The sequence below is a fragment of the Bos indicus x Bos taurus genome, chromosome 5 (genome assembly GCF_003369695.1).
Source record: "Bos indicus x Bos taurus breed Angus x Brahman F1 hybrid chromosome 5, Bos_hybrid_MaternalHap_v2.0, whole genome shotgun sequence".
In the NCBI taxonomy this organism is placed as follows: Eukaryota; Metazoa; Chordata; class Mammalia; order Artiodactyla; family Bovidae; genus Bos; species Bos indicus x Bos taurus.
In genome coordinates this window covers 57,405,495-57,432,186 of record NC_040080.1, presented here as the reverse complement: position 1 = coordinate 57,432,186, position 26,692 = coordinate 57,405,495, and the positions used below count along the sequence as shown (strand labels likewise).

The window sequence follows — 26,692 nt, the reverse complement described above, 5'->3', positions numbered from 1 at the left end:
TTTCAGCTTTAGCATCATTCCTTCCAAAGAAATCCCAGGGCTGATCTCCTTCAGAATGGACTGGTTGGATCTCCTTGCAGTCCAAGGGACTCTCAAGAGTCTTCTCCAACACCACAGTTCAAAAGCATCAATTCTTTGGCGCTCAGCCTTCTTCACAGTCCAACTCTCACATCCATACATGACCACAGGAAAAACCATAGCCTTGACTAGACGAACCTTTATTGGCAAAGTAATGTCTCTGCTTTTGAATATGCTATCTAGGTTGGTCATAACTTTCCTTCCAAGGAGTAAGTGTCTTAATTTCATGGCTGCAGTCACCATCTGTAGTGATTCTGGAGCCCAGAAAAATAAAGTCTGACATTGTTTCCCCATCTATTTCCCATGAAGTGGTGGGACCGGATGCCATGATCTTCGTTTTCTGAATGTTGAGCTTTAAGCCAACTTTTTCACTCTCCACTTTCACTTTCATCAAGAGGCTTTTGAGTTCCTCTTCACTTTCTGCCATAAGGGTGATGTCATCCGCGTATCTGAGGTTATTGATATTTCTCCCGGCAATCTTGATTCCAGCTTGTGTTTCTTCCAGTCCAGCGTTTCTCATGATGTACTCTGCATATAAATTAAATAAACAGGGTGACAATATACAGCCTTATAACTACCCAAAGGACACAGCACATTGCAGTAGCCCTATGGTAGTAATGTGTCCAAAGTTACACTGTGATTTGGAGCCCTAGGTCTTATGATTTAGGGCCCAATGCCATTACATTCTGATGGTAATTTTAAAAACTTAATGAGTGATCTTAGATTACAGTTTTTCATTTTCAGTTTTATTGAGGTATGATTGAAAAAATTGTAAAATATTTAAAGTGTATTTAACATGATGATTTGATGTATGTATACATAGAGAGGGCTTCCCTGGTGGCTCAGTGGTCAAGAATCTGCCTGCCAGTGCAGCAGACCCAGGAGACCCAGGTTCAATTCCTGGGTTGGGAAGATCCCCTGGAGAAAGAAATGGCTACCCACTGTAGTATTCTTGCCTGGAAAATCCCATAGATAGAGGAGCCTGGTAGGCTACAGTCCTTGGGGTTGCAAAAGAGTTGGGTGTTACTTAGCGACTAAATAACAACATACATCGTGAAGGGATTACTCTCATTGAGCTAATTAACATATTGTCACCTTACATATTTATCTGCTTTTCTTCCTCCCTCCTTTCCTTTAAGATGTTTACATTTTACTCTTTTTTTTTTTTTTTCATTTTACTCTCTTTTACAGTGCAATATCACCTATAGTCACCATGTTATACATTAGATCCACAGACCTTATTTATCTTGTAACTAAAAGTTTGTATCCTTTTGTCAGCCTTTCCCTATTTCTCCCACCCAAGAGATTCCAGTTTTAATGAACACAATTGAAGCATACATATAGTTGTATAAAAACTAATGGAGGGACCATTTATATTATTATTATTGATCTAGTAGTTATGACCTTTGGATCTTGGTTGCTTATAGGTTTTTACCCCTTTAGCAGGAAACCAAAGAGAAATATATCCTTTTGTCTTAAGTTTGTTAAAGTCTATAAACACAGAAAGGAACCCTGCATTTACAAGATGTGAAGATTTGTAAAATTTGCCATTTTAGCTATTTTAAAATACACAATTCAGTGGCATTAATCATATTCACAATGCTGTATATGCATTTATCACCATTTTTCCAAAACTTTTTTCATCAAACAGAAACACTGTAACCAATAAGTAGTAATTCCCTCTTCAGCCCCTGGTAACCTCTAAATTATGAATTTACCTTTTCTAGGTATTTCATATAAGTGGAGTCATACTATATAGCTCATTTTGTGTCTGACTCATTTCATTTAGTGTAACATTTCAGGGTTCATTCATGTTGTAGCATGTGTTAGAACTTCATTTCTTTTTATGACTGAATAATAATCTTATATGGATATGCGGTATTTTGTTTATCCATTTATTTATTGTTGGGTTGTTTTCACCTTTTGGTTATTGTGAATAATGCCACAAGAACACTGGTGTACAAGTATGTATGTGAGCCCCTGCTTTCAGTTCTGTATATATGTCTAGGAGTGGAATTACTGGGTCATACGGTAATTTAATTCTGGGCTTTTGACGAACCACCAGACTTTTCCATAGTGGCTGTATAATTTTCTGTTCCCACTAGTAGTGTACAAGGATTCCAATTTCTTCACATCCTTGCTAACACTTACTTTTTTCCATTCTAAAAAAATTATAACTGTCATATTAGGTGTGAAGTGACACCACATTATAGTTTGGTTTACATTTCCCTAATGACTGATCGTGTTGAGTAAAATTTGAACATTTAAAAATAGCTGTTCTAGTGGAAGAGGAAAATAATTTTATATTGTGTGAAATGCTTTCCTGTTTTAAAAATCTGTAGGCCAGCTCTGTATTTTGCTGTGGTGAAACAAAGCTACCCTAAGATCACCCTTAACCACACACAGATTCCAGTTTCTTACTCTTGGTCTCTCTATTATTTTCCTGTCTTTCTTTTCAACTCTTTTGTGTTATTAGCCCACTCCTGTTATTACATCTTTTTGTTACCCAATAATTGGGACAACTGCCTATTCCGTACTTGAAAAGTTTCCTTTATCACTCTCAGCCACTAATTCTTTTTTAAAAAATTATTTATTTTTTAATTGAAGGATAATTGCTTTATAGAATTTTGTTGTTTCCTGTCAGACCTCAACATGAATCAGCCATAGGGTATACATATATCCCCTCCCTGTTGACCTCCCTCCCTATCCCACCCCTCTATCAGCCACTAATTCTTAAGAACAGCTTGTCCTGGGAAGCATTTTAAGCATGAGTTCCTGTCCTTTATTGTTGGCCCCTGATGCTGTGCTGCTCACCACCTATGTATGTTCACAGGGCTGTGAATTCACAAAACATTTTCATGGCTCCCTCTGGAAATTATTTTTTTCCTTCCTGAAGACTGTGCCTTGGTCTTAAATCATTATACGGTATATTGGTATAAACATTTTTATCATTTGGCAAAAACTTTGGAAGAGTATGTGTGCACGTGTGCTAAGTCACTTCAGTTGTGTCCAACTCTTTGCGACCCTAAGGACCCATCAGGCTCCTCTGTCCATGGGATTCTTCAGACAAGAATACTGGAGTGGGCAGCCATGCCCTCCTCCAGGGGACCTTCCCTATCCAAGGATTGAACCATGTTTCTCCTGCATTGGCAGATGGGTTCTTTACCCACTAGTGCCACATTCAGCATTTAAAAATCTTTCAGAAATTGAAATGAATTTTAAATTACTCAAATTTGAATAGCTTTTTTTTGGTTCAAAAATGGGAAAATGGCTGATAATGGAGTAATTTGGGCTCTGAAAAGAAATAGAAATGATTGAACTATTTCATTTTAGCAAGCCTCTGCTCTGTATTATTTTGATCGTCTTCATTTATGAACATGCATTTTCCCCTTTGAATAAATAAACATTAGGAAGAACTGTTCTGTATATTAATTTGGCTAGTCCATTTGTGTATTCACAAAGGTTTTATTTCTCCCTAAGCTTGCTTGAGAGATCATCTACGATAAGTTTTCTTTATAAGAAACAGATATCAAGATAAGCAGTATTTAAAAACTATATATGTATTAATTTATATGTTTTTTATGACTTAATTATGTCAATTATTAGTAGTTTTTTCTTTAGGACTTGTACTCTGTGTTTGAAACGAGAGGGTATTCTTTTGGAAATAAATTTAGTTTCACTTTGGGTATAGCAGATATTTTAAAATATCTTACTTTTATAGACATCTCTCTGTTTTATGTTGACAGCTTTTTGACATTCACTCCAGTGGCCTGTTGGCAGAAATGCACATGGGCCATCATAGCGCTGTCCAGTACTGTGACTTCTCCCCCCACAACCATTTGGCAGTGGTGGCTTTGTCCCAGTACTGTGTGGAGGTGAGTAGTTGAATTTACTCTGTGAAACTCTGTGAAAACTCCAGAGGTACAAGAATGACAAAGAATGGGTTGCTTAAACCATTGACTGCTGAGAATGTTTGCTTGAGAAATCAAAGAGTGTTTTCTTCATAGCATAATGGCCTCTAGCTTTAGGACATTAAGCCACATTGACAGCTTCAATACTTTAGCAGTGATTGAAGACTTGGCTTGACAGTATGACAGAGAATGACAGGCAGTATCATTCACTAAGCATTTACTGAATGGTCAGTATGTGCCAAGGTCTGGGGAAAACAATGGAATGACCACTGGTTTCCTAAGCAGGAACATGGCATCTCTTAAATGTGGGCATAGACTCTTCTGTAAAAGAGATGATGAGAAGTGAGTCCAGTTCAAATTTCTTAGATCACTGAAAAAGGTAAGATGGAAGTTAAATTTAAAATTGGTTAATCTAGGATTTTCATTGCTAAGTACTAATGAATAAAATGATTTCTCATTTACATTTATAATTTTGCCCTTAACTTAATAGATTTTATTGTACTCAGTGTCTGTGTCCAGTGTCTGTATCTAGAAGAATTCTACTCAAATGAGCTGCTAATATTAATTTTTTCAAAAACAGTTTCCTGATTTTTTTTCCTCCAAAGATAGTTTTTCCAAGCTTTGTTACTACTCATTCCTTAAGTGACTCTTACCACCAAGTAATGGAAGCCCTGTGCTTGCAGTCTAAGAAGATAGATATGGGCCTTTCTTTGCTTGACCACGGCAAGCATTTCTTTAGTGTTCCGTGCCTGTTCCAGCGATTTTTAGTGGGTTTTCCAGCCTTGCCCTAATACGTGAAGGTGTGGCTGAGCTGTAGTCCTTTAGCATGCAGATACAGATTAAGATGGGAGTGAGTGGATGAGCTCTGTAGTTCAGTTCAGTTCAGTCGCTCAGTCGTGTTCGACTCTTTGCGACCCCATGAATCCCAGCACACCAGGCCTCCCTGTCCATCACCAACTCCCGGAGTTCACTCAGACTCACGTCCATCGAGTCAGCAATGCCATCCAGCCATCTCATCCTCTGTCGTCCCCTTCTCCTCCTGCCCCCAATCCCTCCCAGCATCAGAGTCTTTTCCAATGAGTCAACTCTTCACATGAGGTGGCCAAAGTACTGGAGTTTCAGCTTTAGCATCATTCCTTCCAAAGAAATCCCAGGGCTGATCTCCTTCAGAATGGACTGGTTGGATCTCCTTGCAGTCCAAGGGACTCTCTAGAGTCTTCTCCAACACCACAGTTCAAAAGCATCAATTCTTCGGCGCTCAGCCTTCTTCACAGTCCAACTCTCACATCCATACATGACCACAGGAAAAACCATAGCCTTGACTAGACGGACCTTTGTTGGCAAAGTAATGTTTCTGCTTTTGAATATGCTATCTAGGTTGGTCATAACTTTCCTTCCAAGGAGTAAGCTTCTTTTAATTTCATGGCTGCAGTCACCATCTGCAGTGATTTTGGAGCCCAAAAAAATAAAGTCTGACACTGTTTCCACTGTTTCCCCATCTATTTCCCATGAAGTGGTGGGACCGGATGCCATGATCTTTGTTTTCTAACCCTAATTCTGTGTATAGCAGTGCAGCTAACACTGAAGACCTTCCTGGTGAGAATCTTCCCTTTGAGTGTGAATGGGCTCCAGTCCCGTTTGCAGTGGTGGTTAGGAGTAGGTGCTGTGGGCTGTGTTCTCTTCAGCAGAGACTTTGAATCGAAAGATTCAGAGCTACTAGGAGCTCTTGCACCTTACCTGTAGATCCTCAAGGTAGGTGTGATTGGAAGTTTCCTCTTCCTGGATATTAGGAGTGAAGGACATCACTTTTTGCCCTTTCCATCACTTCTAAAATCTTTGCCCTCTGTTTTTCTTTTGGCCTTTCCATCACTTCTAAAATCCTTACCCTCTGTTTTTCTTAAAAAATCTCCAAGGAGCATTGTCTTCCTTTTTTTAAATATAGGCACTTTCTTGGTTTTGGAGGCTGTGAACGACAGAAATGATGAGAGAGAGCAAGAAGGGAAGAGAGGAAGGATTTTCAAGTGAGATTTTTCAGTTGTGGAATCCTTTTCATTTCTGGCCTTTAGCTCTGTATGTCTCAACTTGGACTCAAGATAAGGCAGAGAAAATTTCCTGTAACTAATTTATAATTATAGAACTCACTGATTGAAAACCACTGGGCATGTGATGAAGTACTTGTTTTGTCCATGCTAGTTCTAAAATCATAAAGTAGGGGCTGTAATTCAGAGTGTAATGAGAGGAACTCAGGCACATATGGTACTTCATTAGACTGGAATATATTTGAGTAATTTGCAGCAAAACTCAGGACAAAATGCAGCCAGGCTAGAGACAGACATTGACAATTTGTAACCAGCATGAATAACAGGAGACGAGTGTACATGTACAGTTAGTACATTCATTTGTTGCAGGGTTTTGCAGTCATTTGAAATGAAGATTAGATGACAGTGGAGAATAGTCAGAATGTGAAAGCCACTTAATGCTCATCCTGTTATTTTTATATTGATTTTTTAAAATATGTAAAATGTTTATATGATTCCAAATCAAAGCTTTATAAGTTTTATTCAGGGAAGTCTGACTTTCATCCCTATTCCTTCCACTCTGGTCCCCACCTTCTGAAGGTAACCATTTTTGTCTTAGCATCCTGATGTTTCTTTTTACATGTATAAGCAGTATCTATATGTATAATATAGGTATATATATCCATCTATTATATATATCACACTGTAATACTATACTCACATATTTATTTTTCATCTCATTTAGTATAGTTTGCTTATATATAGTATTTATAAATATATATACACACACTCCTGCAAAAACGTGTATACTATTCTTTGCAACATGTGCCATAGACTAGTCATTGTCAGAGTGTTTTTCTCATTACTTTTTTTTAACAGTTGCATATTGTCCCATTTTGTGATTAATCAGGTTTATTTAGTCAGTTCCCTACTGATGGTCATTTGGGATTTTGCTGTTAAAAACAATTGATGCAGTGAATAATCCACACAAGTTATTTTGTATTTTTGCTAATGTATTTTTGGGCTGTAGTCATAGAGGTGGAATTGCTGGATCATTCTTGCTGTTTTTAATATTCTTGATATATTCAAAATGCTTATGAATGTGATTTCCTATATATTGTGTTTATTCTGTAGTTGTGGAGTATGGACTCAGGTTTAAAAGTAGCTGATTGCAGAGGACATTTAAGTTGGGTCCATTGTGTGATGTTTTCTCCTGATGGATCATCGTTTTTGACATCTTCTGATGACCAGACAATCAGGGTGAGAAATAATTGAGATTTTCATTTTAAACATTTAATGATGGTAAGCTTAATCTCCTACCAATTGAGAAATTGATGGGCACTATTGGGGGGAAGTAAAACAGAAACTGCTGGATTCACATTTATCCTTGAAAAGTGCTGGTATATGGACTATAGCAGTCACATTCATTCAGTACATGTACATTGAGTGTTACCATGGCCCAGGTGCCGGAAAAATCCATTGATAAAACTGCACTTTGGTTAATTTAAATATATTTCATCAGAATAACTTTTGACTCCCTACCTTAAATTCCCACATCCAATTACTTGCCAGTACTGTTAGATTCTTTGACTGCTCCTTTCCCTGGGTCCTGGTGGGCACAAGGTTTTGTTTGCGCCCTCCGAGCATCTCTGGCAGGTATGATGTTTGAATGGATTCTACCTTTCCATTTTCTATCATTTATTTCTACTTTTCCATTTCAAGTTTAGGTACTCATTACCTGTTGTCTTTCTTATATTAATCTCTTTGCAAGTCTTTTCTTTCTTGGTTTTCTGCATACTGCTTGTGAGACATTTTCCTCATGTACAATGCAGATGTGTCATTTTTGCTCAAAAAGATAGTGACTGCCTTGCCTACCATTTGGAGTAAATAAATTGCTGTTAAAATTCTCTGTGGTTAAGGCTATTCTATACCAGTCTGTCTTCTGATTTATTCCTTCAAATAACCTACACTGGACTGCTCACATTTCCCCAGACACCTTGTACTTCCCTGCTTCTGTGTTTCTTATGTTTGGAATACCCTACTTCTCTGTATCTCTCCATGTTGAAATCCTAAGAATCCTACGAGTCCCCTCAAGCTTTCAGTAAAGCCTTTCCTAGTATTCTGTTCAGAGGACTGTCTTTTCTCCTTCAATGCCATGTAACTGTATCATTTTCTTAGTGCTATCTTGCTAAGTCACTTCAGTCGTGTCTGACTCTGTGTGACCCCATAGACAGCAGCCCACCAGGCTCCTGCGTCCCTGGGATTCTCCAGGCAAGAACACTGGAGTGGAGTGCCATTTCCTTCTCCAATGCATGAGAAAGTGAAAAGTGAAAGGGAAGTCGCTCAGTCAAATTCTGCCTTGATAAGAATTCCACCTCCTCACCTCTAATGTGTCACTACCCCTCCAACTTGTTCACACATTTTAAATTAAGCTCTTGAGCCTGGAGACCCTGGTCTGTCCAAGTAGCATCTTATGCAGTCTCTTGTACAAATTGTAGTTAAAATTCGTTTAGTATTTACTGTATGCCAGACATTGGGCAAAGTACTGTGAATGTGTTAATTTGCTGATTCTCACAACAGTCCTTTTTGCAGCTGAGGAAGCAGTCACAGAAAGGTTAAGTCAATGCTATTTACAGTGTAATAAGTCTCAATAAGCTTGAGCCAGAATATAAATCAGCACTGCTTCCTTCATTAAGAAAGTCTTATTTTAAAAAATCAGCTGTATCATAAGCATACTGTTAACAGTGTGTTTTGTGATAGAGTTGATTTTCTTTCTGGTTTAGGCTCCTTATCTTGCTATCAGACAATTTGAGAAATAGCAGATTCTTATCTTTGAGTAGCACAGGGTTAAGTAATATGCCCAAAGTCACAACTTTCAGTAGAACTAGAATTCACACTAAGGCATTTTGATTCTAGCACCCATTGCTCTTAATAATGACTGCTTCTTACTATTCTTGTTAATAAGGTGGCGCTAGTGGTAAAGAACCTGCCTGCCAGTGCAGGAGACATAAGAGACATGGGTTCGATCTCTGGGTCAGGAAGATCCCTTGGAGGAGGAAATGGCAGTCCACCTCAGTGTTATTGCCTGGAAGATCCCATGGACAGAGGAGCCTGGTAAGCTATAGTTCATAGGGTCACAAAGAGTTGGATGTGACTGAGGCATCTTAGCATGTACTGTTGTTTAGTCACTCATTCGTATCTGCCTCTCTTGTGACCCCATGGACTGTAGCCCAGCCAGGCTCCTCTGTTCATGGGGTTTTCCAGGCAAGAATACTGGAGTGGACTGCCATTTCCTCCTCCAGGGTATCTTCCCAACCCAGGGATCGAACCCGTGTCTTCTGCATTAGCAGGTGGATTCTTTACCTACTTCTTACTATTGAATGCAGGGAAGCCCTGCTTCTTACCAGGGAAGAGCCACCAGGAAAGCCCTACTTCTTACTATAGAATGCAATTAATAAATATTTATTGTTGAATTATAATCTAATTGAAAATTTTCTGTCATAGGCATTTGGAGTGTAAAGTATGGTTGTATACTGTTTTAAGACTAAGACTGTCTTGACATTATTTCAGAGAATGCAGTGATCCTACTGTATTTTTTTTTAATCTCTTAATCAGCTCTGGGAGACAAAGAAAGTATGTAAGAACTCTGCTACAGTGTTAAAGCAAGAAATAGATGTTGTGTTTCAAGAAAATGAAGTGACGGTTCTTGCAGTTGACAATATAAGACGTCTGCAAGTGAGTATTTTTTAGAAAACAGTTGGAAAAATTGTTTTGATCAAACTCTGAATTCAAAATGGACTTGATCAGGCATAATTGTCTAGTATCTAAGAAATGCTCAGTAGATGTCAGTTGAATAAATACATGGGTTTTGAGCTGAGGCTCAGATATGCTAGTGTTTAGAATTAAACCTTGCTTTACTGCACTCCTCTCCTCTTGTTAACTGGAAGGCAGGGAGCAGGAACATGTAAGAAAATGAGACTAGATATTGGAGTGGAACTGGAGTGGAGAGAGAAACAGAATAGAGAAGAGGAGAGGGGAATAGAGGGAGCAGGCACATGGAAGGTGTGAGAGCTGGCAGGCTTCAGACAGACTGGCAGGGAGGCCAGAGCTTACGTTCTGGAGCTGCAAAGCTCAGCTGGAAGTAGTAGAGGGAACGGTGACTGTTCACTCAGGAGACCCAGGTACAAGTTCAAGCTGTATCGTCAGCTAGTTCTGTGATGTTGAGTGAATTGCGTCACTTCTCAGAGCCTCACTTTCTTCACCTAGAAGGTCCTTTTCATTTAAAAAAATCTGTAAGCTGGTTTATTTATAAGGGTTAAGGTGGAGTCCAAATACAGGAAGCAGAGATCTGGGAATAAATTGTCTATGGCATGTGGTAATTTCTCCTTGTCTGCTGTGAGGGTCAGAGTTCAGCTGTGAGACACCTCTTAAATATAGCTTGTTCTGTATTTTACAAGTTTTACTGTTGTCCTTAATGTGTTGATGAGGAACTCCTCATATCCTGTGTTTCTGATATGAATTCCAATGTGGAATTAAACGTGGTTTCCTCATTACTGATTTTTAGCAGACTGATTCTTCCACTTGCGGTTTTTTTCCACTACAGTTTTCTTGTCAAGTTCAATACTTGTATTACCTTTATTAAATTTGTATAACCTTTCTTTAGCAGTAGTCATAATTGTAAGACTTAAAGAAGTCATCTGACTATTAAAAGTATCATTTTATTATGTCATTGATTTTGGAAGAGTTTAGAGAATAAACTGACCAGTAATCATTCCATTAAAGTGAACATACATTTTTTTTAGTCACTACTTAAAAGAATATGAAAATTGATTTTTGAGGGAAAGATATTCACCTTTTAATAGTTCAGTCTTCATTTTGAATGCCTAAGAGAACATGCTGGGTAAAATATTATAAAGAAAAAGCTACTTTGATTGATTGATCCTGTAATCTTTGTCCCTGAAACAAAGGTGATTGCTTATTTCATATTGAAAAATAATTGAGGACTTTTAGGTTGTAATGCTTAGTTAAATTTATCCAACAATTGATTTAAGCTTGAGAAATATTTTCTCAGGCCACATGTTTTAGTTGAATGATAGGCATTTTTATTAGTGGGATTTAAAAAAATAATCTTTAGTTTTGGTACAGATTATGAAACATGATGCTCTTAGTTTATACCTTACAAGTCCAGCCACCCAAATTGTGCTAATGGGTTCTTCCCCAGTGCCGCCTCCTCCCAAAAGGAGGAGGAGGAGAAAAAAATCTTACTATGCACTGTCTGGTGAGGAATTTGGTGGATGTAAAACCCAATTTAATTTTAATTTGTCTTTTTATGTAATGTCTGTCTCAGTCCTGTTTCACCAAACTCCTTGAAAAATGAGAAGTGTATTTTAACAAACGGCAGCACTATTAAAATGGGCTCTGTGAAGAAACGGGAAAGAGTGTGTGGAGCTAGCTGTGAGATTACAAATCGGGCAGATGTGTCTCAGGTGGCCGGCACAGCAGCTGCTTTTTAAACCTTTTAAAGCTCGTTTTACTTTATGAAAATGTATATGAACCACAAAAGTAAAATGAAATGAAAGTGTGAAGTGCTAAATGCAGCTGCTGAGAATAGAACAGGGCTTTGTTGTTCCCCTGGGAGCTCTTGTTGGTTATTTTCTGTTTTATTTTTCCAGTTTATTTTCTGTTTTATTTTCCAGTCTCTGTTCTAAAGAACAAAAATGGCTCTTACAGTCTAATACCTGATTGTGCCTTATTTTTCATTAGCTCATTAATGGAAACACAGGTCAGATTGATTACCTAACTGAAGCTCAAGTGAGTTGCTGTTGTTTAAGTCCACATCTTCAGTACCTTGCATTCGGAGGTGAAGATGGAGCCATTCAGGTATTCAGTTCTCGTCTGCAGAAGCATTCTGAGCAGTATAGTTTTTATTTAAAATTAAGTAGACACCTGGCTTTGTAGACTTACATAGTAAATAAATCTTTCTATGGTATATTAATCATTCCTCTGTTAGATTAAAAATAATCTTACAATCCTATGGTTGTATATTTTTCATATTGCTTTTATTGCTCTGTCTCATACTTTTTGTCTTTTTGTGTTCTTTATTCACTGCCCAATTGTCTTGCTGTTCCTGAATTATATTAAACAGTCTCAGAGATTTAGTTATGCAAAGAGCATTTTTTTCTCTTCTTAGAAGCTCAGCCATATAGGGGTATAAGTTGTTTCCATGTTGGTTCTGATCAGGTTTGTCGAGAATTTCAGTGTTGGTACCTTATATTTACTCACCTCATCAATCTTTGCTGTCCTGCTTTTGGTATTGAAGTACACCTGTTTACCACTTGAAATCCTTAATTTATCAAATAAGATTAAATTAAAAAAAATCAGGTTGAAGGAAAAAGGATAGTAAAATGAAAATCATTTTGGGAAAAAAGTGATTTCATCACAAGTGAAATTCATCACAGAAGCATATTTTGTCTAGCTATGTAATAGTTCAGAGAACATGGTGGTTTTTCTTTTTCTCACTTGGCTTTTTGGAATTATTTCTTAATTTGTTAATTATAGCATTAGCCACATTTATTTCACATTGGCTTCATTGTGATAAGGAATTACACAAATACTCTCCAGTTCCATTTGCCCCACAAAGAGGAGACTATATATATATTTATATTTTTTGAGTTTTTTTCCCCTTCCAGCTTTACTGAGATATAATTAACATATAGCATTCTGGTGGCTCAGTGGTAAAGAGTCTGCCTGCCAATGTAGAAGACATGGGTTCCATCCCTGGGTTGGGAAAATGCCCTGGAGAAGGAAATAGCAGCCCACTCCAGTATTCTTGCCTGGGAAATCCCATGGACAGAGGAGCTTGGTGGGTTATAGTCCATGGGATCGAACAAGAGTCAGACACGACCTAGCGACTAAACAGCAACACTGTGTATGTTATTTTAAGCCGTACAGCATAATTATTTGACTTACATTGTGAAATGGTCATCACAATAAGTTTAGTGAACATCTGCCATCTCATGTAGTTACAGAATTAAAGAAATAGAAAATTATTTTTCCTTTTTAATGAGAACTCTTAGGATTTACTCTCAGTAACTTTCAGTTATAATATACAGTACTGTTAATCATATTTATTATGTTGTACATTATATCCCTTGTACTTAGGGCGTATCTACTTTTTTGATGTGAATTTATTTGACAGCCTTTTTGACATAGTCATTAGGTTTTGAGTTACGTTCTGCTTTTCTTAATCTCTGCATTTGTCATACTAATTTTTAGCCTTTTTAAGACTCCTTAGTGCACTGCCTTCCAGCCCATTCATACCCTCTTTTCCTTTACCTGTCTCTCTCACCATCCTTTATCTTTCCTTGTCTCTGTTATTTTGTAAAGAGATTGCCTTGGCTCTCATCGTGGATGTTTTTCTTTCTTCCTTCTCATCCATCTTAAATGTCATTTGCTTTTTGGAGACTGAGCTTAGACTGCCATTGTTTGATGAATTGGGTAGCTGAGTACTCAGAAGGACCACTGGTTGCCACTGCTATCTGGTTATTCCAGTGAGTTTTTTATTTTAGAGTGTAGATGTGTGTGTGTGTGTGCACAGATGTGTTTGTCTGTTTTGTGCTATTCATTTGTGTGTCTTTAGTTCAACTGAAAGCACTATGAGATGGAAATTCTGTGCCCTTCTGTAGTCTAGTTTTGATTTAATATTTTCAGAGTGTAATTCAGGTGTTGCTGAATATCCTTGTATAAACTTTCTGTGGTTTTCTGCTTTGTAGATTTTAGAACTCCTGAACAACAGAATCTTCCAATCCAGAAATGGGCACAAGACCACTGTTCGGCACATCCAGTTCACAGCTGATGGAAAGACTCTTATCTCAAGCTCTGATGATTCTGCAGTTCAGGTAAGAAGAAGATTGCCCTCCTAATGGGTGTAACACTGACTCCAACAAGGGAACACTTTGGTTGCAACTCAAATCCAGCACATGTTTTAAACTTCAGATGACTTTGGGCTTCCTTTTAGATTATGCAGTGGGCATAAATGAAACCCATTCTGTTCTGTATTTTTCTGTGTATGAGGCAGGCAGTTTGGCTCTGAGCCCTCTACTGGGAGATTGTTTACGTTGAAAATCAAGCATTCATTTGAATTCTCCCACCTGTATTGGTGTTTGGATTTGTGTCAGTATACTTCCTGCCACATTTATGTAATTTCAATTTATTTTTCTTTACACTACTAAAGTAGTAATTATTTTAGATTGAAATATTTTCATTGTTTCCTTTAAGAGTAAGATATTTATTATAGGGCTAAAATCCTGTGAAAAAGAATTGTTTACCAAAGCTAAGGATTGTGGATATAGAGGCCTTAAGCCTACTGTATGTTCTTTTAAACTTTATTTTTAATCAAAGTTCTAGTACATATACTTTTAAAACTTGAATAGTACTACAAGGCTCTTTAGTAAAAGCAGACTCCCCCATTTCTCTTAAAGCACTGCTTTTAGCTTTTAGATGTTTTTTTTTTGGTATTTATCTTCATGCCCCCCAGTGCATACTTATAGTGCTGATTCTTGATTTTTAGCTTTGACAATTTATTGAATCTTTCATATTAAGATGAAAATTTAGCTTTTTTCCTCCTCCTGCTTACCTCCAGAGTGTGCACCCACCCTTTTGTCAATCCCCCTCCCCCCAACACAATCCCCCAAAAATTTTGTTTAGGTCATTGGTGTCACTGTTCAGACTAAGTAGAACAAGTGTACTATGGATGCCTTTTCTGCCTTAGTGCAGTTCAGGAAACGCTTAACCTGGTTGTAGTTGGAAATTATTTTACCCTAAACCTTGAAGACAATGTTCTATTTTCTTCCAGATTTCAGAGCTCATGTTGAGAAGTCTGAAGCCATTCTGATTCCTAATCTTTCTCTTTGGAAGGTTGTAGGATCTTTCATTTGTCCTTAGAATTGTGAAATTTCATGATGGTATGTCTTGGTGTGTTTATTTTGTCCATTGTTTTGGACTTTCACTACCTTTCTCAGTTTGGAAACTTGTTTTTCAGTTCAGAGAGGTTTATTTGAATTATTTCTTTGACACCCCCTGCCTTCCATATACTTCTTTTTTCTGTTATTATCCCTTATTCAGATGCTGGATCTATTGGACTGATCATCTGATTTTCTTTTTCTACATTTCATCTTTTTGTATACTGTGCTCTATTTCTTGGGAAGTTTCCTCAGCTTTATCTTCCATCCCTTTCTTTGAGTTTTTCATTTGGTATATTTTTAATGCTGGAGAGCGTTTCTATTTTTATTTATTCTTTTTGAGAGTATGTATATATTCTTGTTTTGTAGATGAAATATCTTCTTCTCTGAGGATAGATGGATATGTAAATAATAGATGGTGGTTTAATCGCTATGTCTGACTCTTGTGACTCCATGGACTGTAGCCTGCCAGGCTCCTCTGTCCATGGAATTCTCTAAGCAAGAATACTGAAGTGGATTGCTGTTTCCTCCTCCAGGGTTTCTTCCCAACCCAGGGATCGAACCTGGGTCTTCTGCATTGCAGGCAAGTCTCTTGCATTGCAGGCTGATTCTTTACTGACTGAACCACCAGGGAAGCCCAAATAATATATAAATGATATAATATGTGTTATATATAATTTTTCTGTCAAGATTTAATTTTCCTTCATAGTTGTTCTTCCCTCCAAGTTGTTTTTTTTTTCTTTCTTTACAAATATATTTATTTGTTCGGCTGTGCTGGTTCTTTGCTGTGGCACGTGGGATCTTTGATCTTAGTTGTAGCATGTAGGATCCAGTTCCCTGACTAGGGATTGAACCTAAGCCCCCTACATTGGGAGTGTGGAGTCTTAGCCACTGGCCCACCAGGAAAGTCCCAGCTTTTATTTTCTTTTTGGTTGTTTTGGCCTCTTATTTAAAGGCTTTCCTCAGCTGTGTGGTGGTCATCCACTGCCCAGAGATGGATGCTGAAATGCTGATTGGGATGCTCTTTGTTGACTAAGACCTTCTCTGAAAGGTGATCTGGATGGCAAACTTTGTTGTCTGTGTCTTTAGGTCTGTCTTGGTCTTGTCGGATTCCTAGAGAGGAGTCTCCCGTCTTCTGCCTGGAGGGTGTAGACCCCACATGCAGGCTCTAAAGCTCAGAGGGGAAGGAGGAGGGGGGCTGCAGGTGGCGCAGTGTCTCAGCGCTCAGTGTACAGACCTTCGCCGCTGCCCCTGTTCTCACAACTGCAGTCCCACCCTTAGCCGTCCTTGAATCCAGAGAGTCTTCTTTCTAGCTTGTTTTAGGAGCATTATTCTGTACTACTATATTCCCTTTTTTCCCCTCATAATGACTTTGGTATTCAATAGTGACTTGTTTTCCTTTTATATGAAGTCAGTTTTCTTGAACTCTTTCAAGGGATGGGAAAGGACAGCATTTCTAGCTTCATAGCTCTGCAGTTTCTTCTGTTGTTTTCCTGAAGCATTAAAAATTCAGCCTTGTTCTGATCAGATCCTTTTGTTCTCTCCCCCTCCCTCATTTTCATTGAGACCTTTCCTTTCCTTTTCTGCCTTCATCCTTGTTTTGCTCACTTTGAATTCTGTTCCCAACAGCCCCTCCTTATTATAGGATTGCTCCAGTTTTTTATATTTATTTGGCTGTACCAGGTCCTAGTTGTGGCATGTGGGATCTACTAGTTCCTAGACCAGGGATGGAACCCGCCCCCTGCATCGGGAGTGCAGAGTCCCAGCCACTGGACTACCAGTGGCCCTGTCCCCTTTACTTTTGAGAGTTCATAGGGTCCAGATTGCTTTAGCCCTTTCAGACTGTACCATAGTCACCTTGCATTAAATTTCTCCTGCTGTTCCCCATGGGTCCTTTGCACTTTCCAGTGAATGGCACTTGGCTGTCTTGGGATTCTCCTGGTTTTAGGTTTGTGGACTCTCCATGCTTTCCTCTGCTTCTGCCTATATAGATGCTGGTACCACACGAGTCTTACAGCTCTCGTATCTTGTGGTGTGTGATGCTACTTTGTCACTTAACACGGTCTTCTTGTTGATGTTGCCTGTGCAGTTTTGGATTTGCTGTCTTAGTTGCTCTGTCTGCTCTTAATGGAGGCTTCAGGGAGCTACCCATACCACTGCCATCTTCCCGCGGCTACTGATACTTCTGTTTTCAGACCTACCCTCATTCTAACCTCTTGATGTACTTTTAGTGACCTCGGTTCCTGAGCATTTGGGGAATTCTGTAGTGTCAGTTTTTTTGTTTTTGTCTTTCTGATGCTTTTAGGATTCTGTTTTCCTGGTTCTACAAAGCCAGTTACCATTCTCCTGCTTTACAGTCTCTGTTTTGTTATTGTCTTTCTCATTCTCTTGACTTTGTCATTTTAGTGGGGTTTTAGAAGTAAAGGAGATAAGTGCATATGTTCAACAGAAGTTAGTATGTATTCTTTTATATATTTATGTATTTCGCGCATGTATTTATACTATTAGAAACTATTTTGGAAAAAAAGTCTTTTATGTCTTTGTGAGTCCTGTATGGTTGGAATGAAGTTTGCCTTTAGTACAGAGACTTACTCATTATGGAATCCCATGATAGCAGTGTATTAGCTGTGAAACAGTGTAATATTCACTTTTCTTCCTTTCCAGATGGCTTTGAAATGGGTAAAACTAAGCTATATCTGATGAAATTCAGCTGAGACATTATATACTGTATAGCCTTTTTGTCAAAAGCTAAAGCCATAGGTTTTATGACCTGCTTGAAGATCAGATGTTCTCAGCCAGAGGGAGAAATAATATCTACGAATATTTTTAGAATCTGAGTTAAGTTATTTTTAGAAATGAGTTGTGTTTCATCCTCTCTTTCTGCTCTACTCAGAATACTTTTTACATTTAAAATGTTTTAATGTGTATACATTCACGTAACAAAATTCTTGGTAGATGTTTCTAAGAATTGATCGGTTGGGTTTTTGTTTTAGTTTTTTAGTGTTTTAGTCAATAATCAACTGGAGGTTTGGTTCCCCCGCCCCCAGCTTTATTGAGGTTGAATTGACAAAATTGTAGTATGTTTAAGACATATAATATGATGATTTGATATATGTATACATTGTGAAATAATTACCACTACCAAGCTAACAAATCTGCAAATAACTCACACAGTTACCATTTTGGAGGTTTATTTTAATCATCTTTGTATCCCTAGTGCCTATGTGGTAGTAGGGATTTGGAAATTTTTGTCAAGCTGAACTAAAGTTATTGCCAAAATTTGAAGAATCAGCTCTCCTGATGATAGCACCTAGAGCTGTAAATATTGAGGTCTATTTTGGTAGTTTTTGATCTATGTAAATAGATCTATGTAAATCTTTGGTATGTAAATAAAGCCCAAATAGTAGCTGTGTTCACCTGAGATTGAGAATATATTGATTCTTACAGGTATAAAAGATTCTTTAGCATTTTAAAACATTTAAACTTATATAGCTGAAAAAATTCTGGTGTACATACATTGTAAAAATTACAGCTAATGGTAGAGACATAGACTCAACCTTTATACATTTGACTAATGTTGGTAGAAGTTTAGCTGTTATATAAGATGATTCGATTAGCACAGGACATTTAAGTCCAACAAAAAAGTATCTTTGTCATCATTGCCTTATCAGAAAGCAACTACCAAAAAAAAAAAATCTGCTAAGGCTAGTCTCTTCACCCTCAGCGATTGTCAAATTCTTTGTTAAGTCTGCTCAGGAGGGCTCTCTGACTTCTTGATGTGGAGGGTAGCAGTAAGAACCTCAGTCAGGAATGAACACTGAGTCAGACACAGCTAGGAATGGCAGTACCAGTCAACCAGGAGGAGCTGTTAATAGAATCCACTTATCTTCTAGGCCGCTAAAGCCCAGAAAGTTGAAGGAGGGAGCCAGAAACTTCCTATTACAATGGCCCAGGGTATTTTATGTTTAGTCACACAGGGTGCCTTTTTTTCTGATATGATTTGGGGAGCCAGAAAGCTTCTGTTTCTTCCCCCCACCTTAGCATATCTTATTGAGCTCTTAAAATACCAAAATTCCCAATTCATTCTCCTCAGAATTACTCTCACTTCCAGATCCTCTCTTAAGTTCCCTTGCTCTCATACAAGATAACCTTGCTTCCACGAATGGGCACTCAGAGACAGAAAGGATGGAGATGTCTGAGAGCCAGGGCATGGTGGAGGTGGGAGGGTGGCTGCTAAAAGTGGAGGATAGAGGAGTAAAGAAAGAGGGTAAGAGAGATGTAATTTCTTTTACGATTTGGTCTAAGCCTGATAGAAAAAGCCTCAAAGGGATTTCTACTGTTTAACCTTCACTAGTCAGAAACTAGACCCAGAATATTATTAATCTGCATACCTGAGATGGTGGCTGCTTTTTCTTTGTCTTTTTATCTCTTATGTTGAAATAAAAAAAAAGAAGAAAATTCTGTGGGAGACTGACTAATTGCCCAGAAGTCTAGCTTCAGGCTCTCTGGGCTGTTTCTTACAATATCTTCTCAACCTTTCCCCACTACCGTTCCTTCTGCATATCCTGTACTCCACCCAGATTAAACTGTGAACAGGTCCCTGTAACCTTTCCACCTTTTCCTACTCCTGTGCTTTAACTCAAGCATTCATAGTGTGTGTTTGAAATGCCCTCCTCTGTTTGTGAATCATGATTCCAGTTCATTTCTCAAGCCTACTTCGAATGCCCTGTCTCCAACATTGCAGTCTCTTCTCTTTCCCTTGTGTCATGAGGAGTTCTTCCTGGAATGCCTTGTGAAAAATGATCTACTGTATCACTTGTCATTTTGAAGATTGTATTGGGGGCTAGCTAAGATATCTAAAGCTCAGAAGTCCCACAGCCTGGTTTGAAGCTGCTCTGGTCAGTGGACCTTCACAGGCAGTAGGACCAGTAGGATTCAGTAGTTTCAGTTGAGCTGAAATCAGGGTTTGGCCTAGCTTGTGAGCTTCAGATATCTGTGAATATATAATTGGGATAATTTTCTTTGGAAAATTTAATCAGATGGTGAGCTCACTGGCATATTGTGACTTTTCTCTATCTTCTGATATAATTAACTGCTCTCCAAGCAACCGAAGGAAAAAAATTTTATTTAGGAGGAAAAATATTTTATTTTGCCCTTAGTCAAGTTAATTAGCTCCAGCTTTTCTCTTCTCTCTCTGTAAAATGGGGATACCATATTCTTATTTGGTTCTTGTCTATATTTTACTGAAGTGCCACGCAGATGAAAGACTTCAGACAAGGGAATGCTTCTCCCCTACCCTTCTAATGGGGTGTTTTCGGAAATTATAACAGACTTATTTCTTTGATATTCAGATATGGAACTGGCAATCAGAGGACCCTTTCTTTCTCCAAGCCCACCAGGAAACAGTGAAAGACTTCAGACTCTTGAAAAATTCAAGACTTCTTTCCTGGTCATTTGATGGAACAGTAAAGGTAATTTCTAACAGACGTTTCTTTGTTATGAAATACTTTACTGTTGTATTGATTATATAGTGACAGCCAAAAGCAGATGGCTGATATGTAAATACTTAAATTTTTAAATTTCTAAAGTAGAAATGCCTGTTTTTTGTTTATTGCCGTCATCTACATCTGCTGTGTGTCTATGAACATTTGTACTAAAAGGCACTTAAAGAGGTCAGAACAACCAGTATGCTAAAGCTCTTGTTTTCTGGCTAATTATGCTCAGTAATACAATGTGTTCTGAAAAGTGTCAACTTCTGAGTTTTTCTTTGAAGGTATGGAATATTATTACCAGAAGAATAGAAAAAGATTTCGTGTGTCACCAGGATACAGTTCTTTCTTGTGATATTTCCTCTGATGCTACTAAGTTTTCTTCTACCTCTGCTGACAAGACTGCAAAGGTAGGTCAATTGGGTGAAAGGTGCATGCCTAAAACTTGAGTGTTGGTTATGTATTGTGAGTCTAACTAATGTGTAAAAACTTTGCTGGTGGCTCAGATGGTAAAGACTCCATTTGCAATGTAGGCAACCTGGGTTTGATCCCTGGGTTGGGAAGATCCTCTGGAGAAGGGAATAGTTAACCCACTGCAGAATTCTTACCTGGAGAATTTCATAGACACAGGAGCCTGGTGGGCTATAGTCCATGGGTTTGCAAAGAATCGGACATGACTGAGTGATGAACACTAACTAATGAGTAAAAGAGAAAAATAATATTCTGTCTACATGGCTGCCTCTTGTGAATTTTTGGAGGATGACCATTGGCATTTAGTTTGTATCAAATATGTTAAGTGAATGACATTGAGGACTTTTGATTTCTCCTTTACTGATATATTTTTGTCTGTTAGTAATCAAAGGCAGCATCTACTGGATATTATAGGGATAAAAAGTATTGAAAGAGATTTACATTTAATTGTACACCCACAGTTAAATTTTTTGTAATCGATGTAAATTGATGCTTCTGAAAATCATATTCCAGTGAAATGATGCTGCTGCTCGGGGGCACTGAAGACTCCATCCTATTCTTTTTTCTTCATCTTTGTTAATGGCATTGTTATCTGTCCATCTTTCCAAACTATAAACCTTGGAATTTCCTGGGACTTTCCTGTCTTCTGTGTTCTATTGATTACTACTCAGTGTCTCTTGGATCCTTATTCTCTTCCTTTTCCCCACCCCTAAGACCAGGCTGTCGTCTTTTATTGGTGGACCTGCCACTGGTCTGCACCTCTTCCAATTTATCTTCCCTGCTGCTGCCCAAGTGCCCTGTTGAAGCTCCTCTGAGACTTGGTGGTTTACAAGCCTATATCCTTAGCTCTTCTTTGTCTCTTTCTGCTAAATTGCTTCCTCTGTGCCAGACTACTTCTACTTCCACCTTTTTGTGCACACTCTTATCTTTGGCTCAACTCAACCTTTTATTCTTTTTTATATCAATGCATCGTGACTCATTCTTTTAGATCAGCATTTGAGGTCAATTCTTCAGTGAACTCTTTCCTGGCCCTCAGGGACGATTAGCTGTTCTACCTTAAGTGTTCCTATTACATGTTCTCATATTAATCATTTACTTCATACCACTGTTTGCTCAGCCATTTATGATTAAAGTAGAAACTTTTCAAGGACAGGGACTGAGTCTGGTTATCTTTGTACTACCAGTTCTTTGCTCTGGAACATTTTTTCAGTATGTGCTTGTTAAATGGTGATGACAGAACCACCAGGGAGAATACTGGAAGGAAAAGAACAACATCTTTCTGCCAAGATAGTAGGTTGGTATAGGGATTATAGTAGGGTCATGATGGAGAGTTCTGACAAATGTGGTCCACTGGAGAAGGGAATGGCAAACCACTTCAGTGTTCTTGCTTTGAGAACCCCATGAACAGTATGAAAAGGCAAAAAGATAGAGGACACTGAAAGATGAACTCCCCAGGTTGGTAGGTGGCCAATATGCTACTGGAGTTCAGTGGAGAAATAACTCCAGAAAGAATGAAGAGACAAAGCAAAAACAACACCCAGTTGTGGATGTGACTGGTGATAGAAGCAAAGTCTGATGCTGTAAAGAGCAATATTGCATAGGAACCTGGTATATTAGGTCCATGAATCAAGGGAAATTGGAAGTGCTCAAACAGGAGATGGCAAGAGTGAACATTGACATTTTAGGAATCGGCGAACTAAAGTGGACTAGAATGGGTGAATTCAAATCAGATGACCATTTGTTTATTTTTGCTTTTATTTCCAGTGTTCTAGGAAGTGGGTCATAGAGAATCCTGCTGTGATGTATGTCGGAGAGTGTTTTGCCTATGTTCTCCTCTAGGAGTTTTATAGTTGCTGGTCTTACGTTTAGATCTTTAATCCATTTTGAGTTTATTTTTGTGTAAGGTGTTAGAAGTGGTCCAGTTCCATTCTTTTACAAGTGGTTGACCAGTTTTCCCAGCACCACTTGTTAAAGAGATTGTCTTTAATCCATTGTATATTCTTGCCTCCTTTGTCAAAGATAAGGTGTCCATATGTGTGTGGATTTATGGGACCTAATTAAACTTTAAAGCTTCTGCACAACAAAGGAAACTATAAGCAAAGTGAAAAGACAGCCTTCAGAATGGGAGAAAATAATAGCAAATGAAGCAACAGACAAACAACTAATCTCAAAAATATACAAGCAACTCCTACAGCTCAATTCCAGAAAAATAAATGACCCAATCAAAAAATGGGCCAAAGAACTAAATAGACATTTCTCCAAAGAAGACATACACATGGCTAACAAACACATGAAAAGATGCTCAACATCACTCATTATCAGAGAAATGCAAATCAAAACCACTATGAGGTACCATTTCACGCCAGTTAGAATGGCTGCAATCCAAAAGTCTACAAACAATAAATGCTGGAGAGGATGTGGAGAAAAGGGAACCCTCTTCCACTGTTGGTGGGAATGCAAACTAGTACAGCCACTATGGAGAACAGTGTGGAGATTCCTTAAAAAACTGAAAATAGAACTGCCTTATGATCCAGCAATCCCACTGCTGGGCATACACACTGAGGAAACCAGAATTGAAAGAGACACGTGTACCTCAATGTTCATCGCAGCAGTGTTTCTAATAGCCAGGACATGGAAGCAACCTAGATGTCCATCATCAGATGAATGGATAAGAAAGCTGTGGTACATATACACAATGGAGTATTACTCAGCCATTAAAAAGAATACATTTGAATCAGTTCTAATGAGGTGGATGAAACTGGAGCCTATTATACAGAGTGAAGTAAGCCAGAAAGAAAAACACCAATACAGTATACTAACACATATATATGGAATTTATAAAGATGGTAACAATAACCCTGTGTACGAGACAGCAAAAGAGACACTGATGTATAGAACAGTCTTTTGGACTCTGTGGGAGAGGGAGAGGGTGGGATGATTTGGGAGAATGGCATTGAAATATGTATAATATCATATATGAAACGAGTCACCAGTCCAGGTTTGATGCACGATACTGGATGCTTGGGGCTGGTGCACTGGGACGACCCAGAGGGATGGTATGGGGAGGGAGGAGGGAGGAGGGTTCAGGATGGGGAACACATGTATACCTGTGGCAGATTCATTTTGATATATGGCAAAACCAATACAATATTGTAAAGTTAAATTAAAAAAGAAAAAGAAAAAAAAATCTAAGTGACAAGCTTTAAAAAAAATAGTCTATAAACCATTCAAAGAGCAGCAATAAAAGTTACGTGGACTTTGCAAACAAAAACAAAAACAGATGACCATTATATCTACTGCTGTGGGCAAGAATCCCTTAGAAGAGATGCAATAGCTATCATAGTCAACAACAGTCCAAAATGCAGTCCTTGGATGCAATCTTGAAAATGGCAGAATGATCTGTTCCTTTCCAAGGCAAACCATTCAATATCACAGTAATCCAAGTCTATGCCCCTACCAGTAATGCTAAAGAAACTGAAGTTGTACAGTTCTATGAAGACCTGTCAAGACCTTCTAAAACTAACACCCAAAAAAGATGTCCTTTTCATTATAGGGGACTGGAATGCAAAAGTAGACAGTCAAGAAATACCTGGAGTAACAGAATGAAGCAGGGCAAAGGCTAATAGAGTTCTGCCAAGAGAATGCACTCTCATAGCAAACACCCTCTTCCAAAAACACTAGAGAAGACTCTACATGGACCTCACCAGATGGTCAATACTGAAATCAGATTGATTATATTCTTTGTAGCCAAAGATGGAGAAGCTCTATACAGTCTGCAAAAACAAGACTGGGAGCTGACTGTGGCTCACATCGTGAACTCCTTATTGCCAAATTCAGACTTAAATTGAAGAAAGTAGGGAAAACCACTAGACCATTCAGGTATGACCTTCATCAAATCCTTATGATTATACAGTGAGAACTAGATTCAAGGGATTAGTTCTGATAGAGGGCCCAATGAACTGTGAATGGAGTTTAGTGACTTTGTACAGGAGGCAGTGATCAAGACCATCCCCAAGAAAAAGAAATGCAAAAAGGCAAAACAGTTGTCTGAGGAGGCCTTACAAACAGCTATGAAAAGAAGAGATTCAAAAGGCAAAGGAGAAAAGGAAAGATATACCCATTTGAATGCAGAGTTCCAAAGAATAGCAAGGAGAGATAAGAAAACCTTCCTCAGTGATCAATCAGTACAAAGAAATAGAGGAAAACAATAGAATGGGAAAGATTAGAGATCTCTTCAAGAAAATTAGAGATACCAAGGGAATATTCATGCAAAGATGGGCACAATAAAGGACAGAAACAGTATGTATCTAACAGAAGCAAAAGTTAGTAAGAAGAGGTGGCAAGAATACACAGAAGAACTATACAAAGAAAGATCTTCATGACCCAGATAATCATGATGGTGTGATCACTCACCTAGAGCCAGACATCCAGGAATGTGAAGTCAAGTGGGCCTTAGGAAGGATCACTATGAACAAAGGTAGTGGAGGTGATGGAATTCCAGTTGAGCAATTTCAAATCCTAAAAGATGATGCTGTGAAAGTGCTGCACTCAGTATGTCAGCAAATTTGGAAAACTCAGCAGTGGCCACAGGACTGGAAAAGGTCAGTTTTCATTCCAATCCCAAAGAAAGACAATGCCAAAGAATGTTCAAACTACTGCACAATTGCACTCATCTCGCTTGCTAGTAGAGTAATGCTCAAAATTCTCCATGTGCGGCTTCAACAGTACGTGAACCATGAACTTCCAGATGTTCAAGCTGGATTTAGGAAAGGCAAAGGAACCAGAGATCAAATTGACAACATCCGTTGGATCATTGAAATAGCAAGAAAGTTAGTTTCAGAAAAACTTCTACCTTATTGACTATGCCAAAGCCTTTGACTGTGTCAGTCATGACAAACTGTGGAAAATTCTTCAAGAGATGGGAATACCAGACCACCTTACCTGCCTCTTGAGAAATCTGTATGCAGGTCAGGAAGCAATAGTTAGAATTGGACATGAAACAACAGACTGGTTCCAAATCAGGAAAGGAGTACGTCACGGCTGTATATTGTCACCCTGCTTATTTAACCTATATGCAGAGTACATGATGAGAAAGGCTGGGCTGGATGAAGCACAAGCTGGAATCAAGATTGCCAGGAGAAATATCAATAACCTCAGATATGCAGATGACACCACCCTTATGGCAGAAAGTGAAGAAGAACTAAGGATAGGCTAGGAATTTCAGTCCCTATTATCTCATTTAATTTTCACTCTACAGGTGTTACTATTCCCATCATACAGATACAGAAACAAGCCAGAGAAGCTCATGTGGTTGTCCTAGGCCAAGGAACTAATAAATTGTGTTGCCAGCACTCCACTCAAGTCTTCTTCACTCTGTAGACCATTTTGCTGTTCTTCCTTTTGAGTCTAAAGAAGTTAAGGAAGCTGTGACTTTGATCTTTATGCTGAAGTTTACTTGAATAATTAAAGGGAAACTAAAATATTAACAAGGTTGCTAATTGGCATTTGGGCCTCTCATAAAAGGTTATAAACTGCTGAATATTAGTACTTCATATGATTGAATTTATGTCTAACTGGCCAGTAAAGAATCTGTCTGCAAGGCGAGAGACCTGGGTTCAATCCCTGGGTCTGGAAGATTGCCTGGAGAAGAGAATGGTGACCCACCCCTGTATTCTTGCCTGGAGAATTGCATAGACAGAGGAGCCTGGCTGGCTACAGTCCATGGAGTTGCAGAGTCAGACTGATCAACTAATACACACAGCACT

The 26,692-nt window shown here is 38.5% G+C and overlaps 1 protein-coding gene across 3 annotated transcripts in view; it reads left to right on the top strand.

The window, feature by feature from the left end:
• Window positions 1-26,692, top strand: part of APAF1 (apoptotic peptidase activating factor 1) — an 89,839-nt gene that overhangs the window by 50,243 nt on the left and 12,904 nt on the right. For all 3 annotated transcript variants that reach the window (XM_027542075.1, XM_027542076.1, XM_027542078.1), the window contains 7 exons: window positions 3,825-3,953; window positions 7,142-7,267; window positions 9,623-9,742; window positions 11,771-11,887; window positions 13,780-13,905; window positions 20,319-20,438; window positions 20,741-20,866. In XM_027542075.1, the coding sequence (XP_027397876.1) occupies window positions 3,825-3,953; window positions 7,142-7,267; window positions 9,623-9,742; window positions 11,771-11,887; window positions 13,780-13,905; window positions 20,319-20,438; window positions 20,741-20,866 (864 nt within the window). The remainder of the gene's footprint in view (window positions 1-3,824; window positions 3,954-7,141; window positions 7,268-9,622; window positions 9,743-11,770; window positions 11,888-13,779; window positions 13,906-20,318; window positions 20,439-20,740; window positions 20,867-26,692) is intronic.